Source organism: Myotis daubentonii, chromosome 5 (genome assembly GCF_963259705.1).
Source record: "Myotis daubentonii chromosome 5, mMyoDau2.1, whole genome shotgun sequence".
NCBI classification, from domain to species: domain Eukaryota; kingdom Metazoa; phylum Chordata; class Mammalia; order Chiroptera; family Vespertilionidae; genus Myotis; species Myotis daubentonii.
In genome coordinates this window covers 54,559,478-54,571,762 of record NC_081844.1, presented here as the reverse complement: position 1 = coordinate 54,571,762, position 12,285 = coordinate 54,559,478, and the positions used below count along the sequence as shown (strand labels likewise).

The 12,285-nt window shown below is 42.5% G+C and overlaps 1 protein-coding gene across 1 annotated transcript; it reads right to left on the bottom strand.

Annotated features, from left to right (window-relative positions):
- Nucleotides 1-4,740: 4,740 nt before the first annotated feature.
- Nucleotides 4,741-5,239, bottom strand: LOC132234282 (large ribosomal subunit protein uL15-like). Its single transcript, XM_059695311.1, has one exon. The coding sequence runs from the start codon at nt 5,237-5,239 to the stop codon at nt 4,769-4,771; it is 471 nt and encodes a 156-aa protein (XP_059551294.1). The 3' UTR covers nt 4,741-4,768.
- Nucleotides 5,240-12,285: the final 7,046 nt, after the last annotated feature.

Below are 12,285 nucleotides of genomic sequence, written 5' to 3'. Positions count from 1 at the left end.
ATCCAGTTTTTGTGATTGATGCCATTATTCATCCCAGAGGGCAAAGGATATGGTTTACAGTAAATCATTCTGAGAAAGTGTCATATAAAAGATGCTACACAAAATAGCCACTGGACCTGCTTTTAGATTGTAATCACCTCAGAGACTGAGCCCCTAGTTGGTCTTCTATGAATCATGCCCAGCACCATATTACTTATAAACAGGCTTATAAGCACTATTAGAAATTGATAACAATGCTGGAAAGACCACTGGGCTGGAAATGCCTCCATATTTGCAATGAACTAACATGTCTCTTTGGTAAGTCTCTTGCATCTTCTGGGTCTGGTTATATTTGTAAAATGACCAGTCCATTGTTTTCCAAACTTTTAACCATAAAAAAATTTCTTGGACACCCTTCTCCAGGCACACCATCTCATAAGTTTGCTTAGCAGATGTTTACTGAGCACTTACTATGTTCCAGGCATTCTAGTAGTGGCTGGGAATGCATGTGAGCAAAACAAAAGCATTTCTCACCCTCATGAAGCTTATAGCCTACTGGGAGAGACAGATGAAATAAGTAACCATGCAAATAGAAAGAAATATACTTAAAAATTGCATTATGTGCTCTGAAGGAAAACAGAGCTCTATGGGTATAACATGGAAACCTAATTGGGGAATGGGGGAGCCCAGAAAAGGCCCATAGTCATATTTTTAATGTCCTTTAAGATATCCATAATAATAAAAAGTTATTGTCAATTGAGTAATGTTGTAACATGATGTGTTTTTGTAATCACAACAGCATCCATATGCATGTGGAAGTGGCAGTTTGTATAGGTCTAAGACAGCCAGAATCCATGAATGCTTTGTACATGAATATATACATAGACATTGGGCATCCTGCAAATTTTTCAGCCTCCAAGGGCCTGGGGAACACTTAAGCAGAGTATCCTTTGTCTCCCACTGGTTCTAAAGGTAGCTTGGAGGGCTCCACAGGAGAGATCTTATAAACAGTTGGCTTCCAAGTCAAGGTTCATATCAACATTCAGTGAAGGCCAGGTCAGCTCCCTCCTCCCCAGAGGCCAACATACCCATCAGCTGATGACAAATAGGTCACTTGGTCAGAAGTACAGGCCAGCTCCTGACCCCCTGGCAAAGTTTACTTGCCTCCAGGCCAGTCTGATGGAGATAAAACCTCAATGTTCAAAAACTACCTGAAGTCCTCTCAATGTTCAGGAAAGAGGAGGCGGCAAGGGCCTCTTCAGTCCCCACCCCCAGTCCCGAACCCTGACATTGTCCATCTATATTTTATTTCTCAGGGCTCAGCTAGGTGATCACATGTTATCTCCCTGAAGGAAACATATATTTCTTCTACAATGGCCCCCTAGCTATGTAAATGACTGTACATATTTTATTTACGTCTCCAGATTATAGTCTTTAAGGCTTTGTGTCAAGCTCCCTATTGGCAATAGTGGTTTTCAATATTCCCATCTTTGCTTAACCAGGAAGCAATGAATTCAGATAAGAAGCTGGGTCTGGGATGAAGATGATCCCCTCTAATAGCAAAACCACCTAAGGATGGAGAGATTTTGCCTGTGTAGGGACCTGCCCAGGATTAAAGTCGAGCAGTGCCATCTTTGCCCAAAGTGGACATGGAGATAAGGAAACTCCCTTGCAGGGTTGGTAATTCCTCACTTAGACCTTAAGTTTCCAAACAGACATGGCATCTTTGTCATAGCGCCCCAGTGGTGACCATCTCAATGGGCATATAGGTCACTGTTTGTTGAAAGAGTGAATGGCTCTGGAAAAGTATTGGGGGAGAGGTCACTGAGCCAGGCAAGTGGACAAACATAAGCCTGAAAAGTACCAGGAGTGAGCCCAAAGGTGAAGAAGCCAAGGAGGGCGTGCTAGAGAAGCAGCGAGGAGGCAAGAGGGAAGCCTGGGGACAGCGCTGCTCCGTTGAACCAGCCTGGGGCAGGATGAACGAGATGCACTTTCAGAGCAAGCACGTGAGAATTTCCACCCACCAGAGCTGAGGGCTGCAAAAGGGCTGTTCCCCAGACAAAGGTTTGCCTTCACCATCTCTTCGGATAGGAGGTGGCTTGCATTCCTTTGAAATACGATTGCATTTACAATTCATTTTTTAGAGACTGTCCCTGAGGATATTCCAATATGTAAAGCACACATTTATCTGTCCCATGGGCTATGTATGTTTTTATTTAGATCCTATCAAAGTCTGAAACAGGATTGAAAGTGACAAGGTACTCACAGATAACTGGTAAGTACAAGCAGATAGAATAGTTGAAAACAATGCTACAAAGCATGTTCTGGCTGCATCTGCTCCATCCTCACTGCGGCCCTGGGAGTTGGACACTGAACGTGGTGCTGGAGGAATTGTGTTCAAATTTCAGCTCAGCCTCTGACTGGCCACAGGCCAGTGTGCATTGGGATAAATCACTTAACCTCTTTGAGCTTCTCTGTTGTCTCTCACTTTATTGTGAATATTTCATTTATTATGTAATCAATTTAATATTGTTATGAAGTAGTAGTGAAATAGGTTTCCAGGATTTAAATTCAAATTTTATCAGTGATTCATGTGCATGGTTAAAATATCAAATAGTATAAAAAGTTTTGTGATGTAAAGAAACAGTACCCTCTGGCTAGTGTGGCTCACTCAGTTGGCTGGAGCGTCCTCCCTAAATGAAAAGTTGGCAGATTTGATTCCCATTCAGGGCACATATGTAGGTTATGGGTTCGATACCCAGTCGGGATGCGTATGGAAGGCAACCAGTCAATGTTTCTCTCACATTGATATCTCTCTCTCTCTCTCTCTCTCTCTCTCTCTCTCTCTCTCTCTCTCTCTCTCTCTCTCTCTCTCTCTCCCTTTTCTCTCTAAAGTCAATTTAAAAAAAAAAAAGAAGAAACAGGTCCCTGACCCATCTCTCCCCACCCTCATTCTACCTCCCAGAGATGACAGCCTTTAACCAGCTTCTGTTTTTAGTTCTGCTTGTGGTTTTTTTTTCTGCATCTCCAAATAGTATGTTTACACTGCTATGTCTTGATGAGCAACCTTAGTAGACATTATCTATCCACTTATTTCTAGGGTACATAAAGTTTTAATTTCTGTCCCCCACTCCCTCCCAAGTTTGGAAAGTTTTAGCTATTTTGGTTTCTCTATTACTGTTGTAACTGTAGACAAACCTCTAATTCTTGTTCCATCAACAGTCAATGATACCTCTGACTACTCATTCAGTAAGATGAAGACAGAAGCAGAAAGTCTCTTTCCTCTACCTCTTTACCCTCTGTACCTCCCAAATTCTGTCTACTCTGTAACCACAATTAAGTTTCCCCTGCTTTGTTTATAGGTTGATTCTAAAAACTGAAAACCAGAAAACAGTGCTTACATGACGGCTATGTAAATATTGTTGCAGAGCTAAGCAGTGTGCCATGATTACATTTCTTCTCAATGGTTCCAAATGTTGTGACCCCAGGCCATGCAAAGCAGAATGTGTCAGCATCAAGAACAAATAGAGCCTTCTTTCTCATACTCAGCCACGTGCTCAAAACAGGGCCACATTTCAGTTTACTTCCTACTTGGACTATGATTTATCTGCACAACTTTTTATTTCCCCTGGAGTTTCTGATGATCTTTCCTCTTGTTGGTCTAGAAGAAACATATGCCTTCTTTATCATATTTGGCTTATCCTCATTCTAGATATTTCTTGGAATCCATTCTTCTTGAAAATGTTTTTCGTAGAGTTCATTGATATTCTCTTTTAATGGGGACTAATTGCATGCTAGGTCAACTGACAATTGGCATCCAGGAATTTCCTGGGTAAATTCTATTATTTCTTCTATTAAAAGCTTTCCCCTTTCTGGGATTTTCCCTTAGTTTTGTGACATGGATGGACCCAAGAAATTCCCTCAGAAAGGAGATATAGAAGTAAACGTCTTTCATTGTTAAATATCTGAAACTGATTTTAGTAGGTGTTCACATTTAAATGTTTGTTTAGTTTGGTATGGAATTCAAGTTTTAAAATAATTTGCTCTCAAAACTTTGAAAGACTTTATTCTACTGCATTTTGGCAACTGTGGCTTTGGATTAGAAATATGATGCCAGTGGAGTCTTTTTCTTTATAGGGGAGCTATTTTTTTCTTTGGAACCTCTTAGAATCTTGATCCTTGGTGCTCTGAAATTTCACAATGAGTGTGTCTAAGCAGAAGAATTGTTTCTTTATTCTTACTGGGCATTTGGTAGCCCTTTTGTTTTGAAAATTCTGAGCCTTTTTCTTCTATTTCCTTAATTATTTCACCTTTGTGTTTTCATCATTCTCTGTTTTAAACTCCGGAAAAGTAGATGCCAGGACTTTGGAAGTGATCTTCTGTGAATTTTTCTCTTCATATTTTCTGTCTTATTCTCTTTTTCTTCTATGTTCTGGAAGATTTTTCTTAACTTCACATTCTATCATTTCTATTAAACTTTTAATTGTGCAGTCATATATATTTTTTTACAATGCAAACAGACCTTTCAACTATTTAATACCTATCTACACATGTTACCAACAGTTATCATTCTCACTTTATAAATGAAAAGTTCAAGTCAGGTATCGGTCCAAAGGCCTCTTTCTTCCTCAGGGAAGTTTGCAGAGGACCCCAGGCCTTGATACCCTAACTCCTTGAACCTGTTGGGGAGGTTTTCGAAGTACAGGTAGGGGAGTAGAGATGCCAAAGGACCTAGACCAGAAGGCATCTGTACTTGTGGACATTTTAATGAACTTCCCTCCATGTAGCTTCAAGCTGCCAGGACACAGGTCCCACCAACACCCTTAATCTTCTCCTGGGCTCTTCTGCTGAAGAACTTGGCCTTCACAATGACAGGCTGCTTTGGGAGCTTTCCCTTCCCCAGAACTTTGTAGTAGCCCAATCGCACCACATCAATGATAGGAGCAGCTCCAGTCTTGCTTTTGGCAGCATTTACCCGTGTCTGCTCACTGACCAGGGTCCACAGTTTATCAAGGTTGACAGCTGGGCAGAAGCTCTGGTTCCTCTTTAAGGGGTAATGCCTCATACCAACTTTCTCAAAGTAACCTGGGTGATATTTGTCGAAGTTGATCCTGTGATGATGCAGGCCACCAGCATTACCATGCCCGCCCCCCCCCCCCCCCCCGCCCGGGTGCTTCCTGCGCTTGCCGATGCAGCCGTGGCCATGGCTGTAGCTCACATGGCCCTGAAGTTTTCGGGTCTTCCTCGGTCTGGATGGCATGTCGGTGGCTGAGCTGCAAGAGTGCAGTCATATATTTTAAGTGTCTGAGCACTCTTTCTTGGTTTCTGTTTGTTCCTTTTTCTTAGCATTCTGTTCTCATTTATACATACAATATCTATCCAAATCTTTCTGGAGTAGGGTGGTCATCTTATTCAGCTGGGGCTGCTGTAACAAAACTATCGTAGACTGGTGACTTAAGCAACATTTACATCTCACAGTTCTGGAGGCTAGGAAGTCCAAGATCAAGTGCCATATCCCACATAAGCATCTCTAAAATCCTGATGCCCGCCCCCCCCCATGTGACATATAATTCTTATTAAAAAAGTGAACTCCTATTCATGTGGAGGAAGCCTAAAGGCCATTAACTTGATTTAAACAAGCTTCCAAAGGATATGGCATCCATGAAAGAGAAAATTAAAAGAATGAAAGGATAGTTGAAGTACTGAGGAAGAAATCACTAAGAAACTGTTAAAAAATAGTAATAATATGAAAAAATAGCAAATAAAGTTTCAAAACATATAATACAGAACTGAAATGCATAAATATATGTCATAATATATATCTACATACTGTGTATGAGGCCCCTAGAACATAAGACATACAAAAAATTCACTGTTAGTAACTCATTCTCAAATTGTCCCCCTTAAAAATCAAATTGCCCCCCTGTGGGGCATGTGCCCCATACTGGGAACCACTGCCCTAGACCATATGATAGGGACTAGAACTACAAACAGTCAAGGAGGTCCTGCCCCCTCTGTCATCTGCGCTGCACTCTGTCTCCCAGAAGAGATGATAGCAACCGAGTTTCCATTGCTTTTGTTTGAGTTTAACAGAGGTCAATCCCCTGCAAAATGTGTGCTAAGTAAATTCTAATCATGCTAACCCTTGTGCATGGGTTGCAGTTTCCTATTGTCCTCCCAAACCTGAACTTCCCACCCCATGCTCCATATTTTTTCAAGTGGGCAGTTTGCTCAACCGAGTGGTCTGACAGGGGAGCTCATGCTGGAATACTGTGGTTCTCAATTGGGTTGATGCTACCTCAGGGGCATTTGGAAACTGGAGAGCAGTTTTCTAGGAAGTCACAGTGATTGGGTGATCCTACTGGCATTTAGTGGACCATTGCCAAGGACCACTCTGACAATAAGAAATTATCTACATCTCACCCAACCTTGTCCTACTGGACAATTACATAGGTGAAAACCTGTTTTTAATTATCTGAACCTAGAACCATCACACAGTTTGGGGGGTTTGGGGGTGCACTTATTTTGTTTACAGTTTAACATACACTTAATTTAAAAGACTGTGACCACTGTGTAAGTCAAGGGAAGATTTTATTTTGTTTGGTGCTTTACAAAGGACCACTGGGTGTTTTGGTGAACACATCACTGACAGCGACACCTCTCATAGTTTTGAGTCACCAGTGTAATGTGCCTCAGTCTATACTTGTGACTGGTGCGTTCATGGGGACTTTATGTGGGTGCAAGTGTCTGAGCACTTTCTCATGCCTAGTAGTGCAGCCATTTGTATGTTGAGATACATGTCATTTTTATTGTGTCCACCTTCCTTATATATTCTGGCCTACTTTTCTAGGTCTTGGGGAAATGCCAATGAAATTCTATATCCATCTATAGAGATGTTACTGGTCAAACACATCATCATCATCATTATCATCATCAAACAAATTTTCTGAGTGCTAAAATACTGTTAGACAAGAGTAGTTTGTTTGAAAGTATGTATGCATGTAGGTTTTATTTTCTATGAAGTTCACTTCAGGAAGGTAAGAGGGCATAAGAGGTGTTTGTTTTAAAAAGGATCATCGATCCTGATGGATCAGTGAACACCCTCTAAAGCACCCGTGTAGAAGAAGGCACTGTCTGCACAGCAAACCCACAGTACAGTAGTGAGTGAGCAAAACAGGCAGGGAAAGTCCTGACCCAGGCACAGCCTGGCTTAACGACCACGTTGCAGATAATGGTCAGGTTGCTGCTGTATCCTGTGAGCAGCTGCAGGAAATCGGTCTGGCTGCGGGCATGCTTTACTCTGAGTTGCTGGAGTCAACTTTGGCGTTCATTTACAAGAGTTGGCAATTGCATTTAGTATATGACAGATCGACAGAAGCCTTTCCATTTGCAAAGCACCTGGGAAAACCTTCTAATAGGCCTACTACACGATCGACACTTAATGAATATGTAACAGAAGTATAATTTGATTGAAGTAGGATAATCTGACCTATTTTTCTGGGTTTGGGGGAACGCTGATGAAATTCTAGACCTCTGGCTGGAATTTCTAACCAAAGAAATGTTCCCAGGCAAAATCACATCGTCATCATCATCATCATCATCATCACCGTCATCAAATAATTTTGCTGAGTGTCGAGCTGCTATTCATGGAACAGTAGCTGAGCCTGCTCATCTTGGTAGTGCTATGATCATTACAATTTCTATTATCCAACCTTCAATTCATTTATTTAACATTCAAAAAACATCTATCAAGCACCTACTCTGTGCCAGACTGTGCCATGTCGGAACAAGACGTCGTACCTACTCTCCTGGAGTTCACAGATTCAGGGGAAAAATAGATATTAAATAATTATGCAATTATGTGTGCATTTATAGCTGATTTAATTATAAAAAAGGAGAAAAATTGCTTGAATACCCCATAAGCACGTGAATTCATCATTTTTTGCCTTCTACCCCCAAACTCCCTTCTCTCCAAAAGTCCTGATCTTACTTATCTGCACTTCTCTCTAACCAACCCCCCAAGTCAGAAAACTAAGTTATTTTAGCAACTGTTTCTTTCACACTTCCCACCCAATTAATCACCAAGTGCTGTTACTTTTACCTCCCAAATGCTTCTGTAATGTGTCCCTTCCTCTCTGTCCCCACCACTGCCTTTATCATCAGCCTGGACCTTGTGACAGTTCTGTGACAAGTCTCCCTGCCTTAAGTCTTGCACTGGTATCGATCAGGGTGCAGGTGCAGAGAACAAAATCCACTCTATCCAGTTTGGGCAGAAGGTGATTTGTTAGAGGGCGTTAAATGGCTTACAGAATTGTTGGAGAAGCTGAAGAAACAGGTTGAGCTTCTGAAAATGGCTTTGAGAGCCATATTGTAGAACCTGGATACCAAGGGAATTACTGCCTCTTTTACAATCAAGAAGCTGCTTGCCAAATACAGAGGCTGTGCTTTAGCTGCCAGCTCCAGAACCATGCCTCCACTGCCATGATCGGGATGCCAGCATGACCGGGCAAATAGGACAATTAGCAAACAGCTGTGATTAGAAACAACCTTGGTCGTGAAACCACTGCAGGAAACCCCAGCAGCTCCATGAGGGACCTGGCCACACAACTAGCAGAGGCCAGCCCTCTGCCTCATTTCCACCTTCCAAATCTTGGGTAAACACGTCTGATTGATAAAACCAGAGCATAGCTGCCGTGGGGTCTTAGAGGTGTAGCTTTAGCTTTCTCCCTGAGAACTGCAGTATAGGAAGACTATGCGGGAAGGTTGGAATAGATGTGTGAACCCACCACATCCACCTGACTCCCTTGACAGTCTCCCCTTAGAGATGTATCTGAAATACAAATGTGACCACATCTCCCATCTGCTAACATTCTTTCAATGGTTCTCCACTGCCCATAAAATAAAGTTCAAGTTCCTTGGCCAGACTTCGCCTTTCCTGACATATCACCACAGCCATTCACACTTCTAATAGTAGGACCCCATGTCTTTGTGCCTCCATTGTCTCTGTCTGGAGCACTCTTCCCTCTTCACCTGGCTAACTTTTACTCATCCTTCAAGATCAGTTCAGGTGCACCAGGAAGCTCTTCTAGAACTGTAGGGGTCATGTGCTGCCTTGTAGCTTCCTAGACATGCCTATATCTTGGAATTATCTGCTTACTGCTCTGCCTGTGTCATTAATTATATGTTCCCTTGGAGCAGCAACTAAGTCTTAATTCATTTTTATATCCTCAATGCCTAGCACAGTGCCTGGCCCCAAGTACCTGCTAAATAAAAATTTGTTAAACTGAGAGCAATGGTACTGAATGAAGCATGTCTCAGTTGGGCTCCCCAGGAAATCAGACTCTGGGACAGAGCTGGCATGCAGGAAATCTTGGGGGAGTGCCTTGGGGATCAGCCCTTGCAGTGGGGAGCAAGTGGAGCAGGCAGTAAAGGAAGCAAGATCAGGCAGAGGGAGACATTGGACTATGACACAGTGGTAATGGACCTCAGCCAACCCTGTAGTGAGCTCTAGGACTAAAGGCCCCTTTAGAGTTGACCCACCTGGAAGCAAAAGGGCTGGACCTTTAAATCCCCATGAGAACTAGTCATTGGGTGTGGCGAGAGGGTGTCACCTTGGGCTTAGGCTCCCTTCAGCTGAGGGTAATTCCTGGAATGTGACTGTGTCATCTAGGGTTTGATCGCAGAAGATCAACCAGGACGAACAGGTGGACAGAGGGATTCAGGGATGGATGGATAGATACACAGATAGTATCTATAGCTGATTTAATTATGAAAAAAGATATTTACTTATTGAAGAGATCTGATTTTATGCTATTGTGGGAGCTGGTTACACAGTTTATGTGAAACTACTGTGTCTGTCTGGCACTGGAGCCTGAAGTCTCCAGGACAGGTGGTCAGGAGAGAAGATGGAAGTGGAGTAGGGGAAGCGGGACAAACTAAAACCTGTCAGGCTGAGCTGGAACCCAAAAGGATGGACTGGAACCCATGTCTGTCTGTCTATCTAAGCCGCCATCTTAGCCGATGAGAATATAAAAAAGCTGGTGCCCTTCATAGGGAGCCAAGAGCTGCCACCCACCAACACTCCCAGTGTCTGGGGAAAAGAGTGCCTCCGAAAGAGGGAACCTGGACAGAGGGCCACAGCGGCCACTCCTAATGCTGTACAAAGAATACCATTCGGTCAGGTTATTCCCTCCAGGGCCTCATTACCTAAGGACCAAAAAACCCAGCCTCGGGAAGCAGGTAAATCACAAATAGTCAAAGCATATCAAATGATGAAATGTAACTAAACTGGTTAACAAATATCTCACATACATTCATATACTGTGAAATGTGAGGTGAGATGAAAGAGAATAAGGGACAGAATAAGGAACATCCATGGGCCAGAGAGAATTTTCAAGGGGTTCACAACATTAGAGGTGATAGTGAAAGGGAGATCTGAGCTGCACGGTAAGAACAGGAGACAATGAAAACAGGAGATGATAAAAACACACGCTGTGTTGTTTTAATGGGGAATATGGGAATTGGGGTTGGGAGAATGAAAGTCTGGGAAACACTAATTTAAAAATGGCATATTGGGCCAGGTAGCTGTACATTTCTAGGGGAACTCTGAGAAATCTATTTATTTATCTTTTTTCCTAGCCCTTCCTACTCCTCAGACATTGTCTTGGTTGTCTTAGTTAAGGATGTCCTTGCCCATGGCAGACATCACTAATCAATCACAGCATTCTCTCCTGATGTGCCTAAAAGCAATCTTAGAATCCTTCTTAGCACAGCTTTCCACATAACCATACCAATTAATTGGATGGAACTTAATAGTCATCCCTACCCATAATCCATTCTATTCATTAACTTACCAATGCCCCTAAAAGTACCCCTTTATCACATCACCTCTCTGCATTCCTGGCTTTACATTAGGATGAAAGTACTGGAGTCTGTTAATCCTGTTTCTCCACCTACTACACCACAGCACAATCCTGCTTCTCGGGATTAGGACTAGTGAGAGCACAGGCAGGTATGGGGGAATAAACCCACCTGCCATTTTTTGAATGGGAATTGTTCATGAGAAGTTGACATTGGAAAGAAATTGGGGGAAAGAAAAAATAAAATAGGCAAAAATAACAGGGAAACTTGTTTTCATTGGTAACAATTATAAAGAAGATATATTTAGAGTTGTACCTTGCTTTCAGCAATGGATAGATATGAATTTAATTTTTAAAATCAACCTATTGGCTTAGATCCGTGGTCAGCAAACTGTGGCTCGCAAGCCACATGTGGCTCTTTGGCCCCCTGAGTGTGGCTCTTCCTAAGCCTTAGGAGTACCCTAATTAAGTTAATAACAATGTACCTACCTATATAGTTTAAGTTTAAAAAATTTGGCTCTCAAAAGAAATTTCAATCGTTGTACTGTTGATATTGGGCTCTGTTGACTAATGAGTTTGCTGACCACTGGCTTAGATGATCATTTCAAAATCCTTCGTCTCTGATTTATTACCTTAATATTTTTACAATGCATTAATAGTGCATTCCTCTGGCCTTACTCCCCAATTAATTTTCTGTAAGCAAGCACTTAAATGTTAAGGAATCTCTTCGTAAGGTAACTGCTTCAGTTGTAGTATAAATAAGCCCCTCAGTTTATTTAATACTAGATGCTCAGTGCACAAATTCATGCACCAGTGGGGTCCCTCGGCCTGGCCTGCGGGATCAGGCTGAAACCGGCTCTCTGACTTCCCTCGAGGGGTCCTGGATTGCGAGAGGGTGCAGCCCAGGCCAAGGGACCCCACCGGGCCAGGGAGAGATACAGGAGGTTGACCAGCTGGGGAGGGACTGCAGGAGGGCTTCAGGATGTGTCCAGCCTCTCTCATTCAGTCCCAATGGGCCGAACCCCAGCAGCAAGCTAACCTACTGGTCAGAGCGTCTGCCCTCTGGTGGTCAGTGCATGTCATTGCAAGCGCTTGAGCGGCCTTAACACATCATTAGCATATTATGCTTTGATTGGTTGAAAGGCCGACTGGTTGATGGGACACTTAATATATTAGGCTTTTATTATATAGGATTAACAGTACCTGCTGCTATTATGGACATTTATTTTTTTCAAAACACTACCATACTTAAATGTATTTGATCATCCAAATAATCTGTAAGGTAAGTGTGGAGCTGCTGTTACTGTACTTTCTGAAGAAGAAACAGGAAGTGTGTATTATAAGTGCTTTGCTCAATTAACTTCACATGGCTAGTTACTGATGGTTACAACTTGGTCCCATGTCATCTGACTTGTGGCCTAAGCAGATTGTGTTTTCTACGGGAGTA

Coding starts and splice junctions, on each gene's coding strand:
- LOC132234282 (XM_059695311.1), bottom strand. CDS start 5,239: ATGCCATCCAGACCGAGGAAGACCCGAAAACTTCAGGGCCATGTGAGC.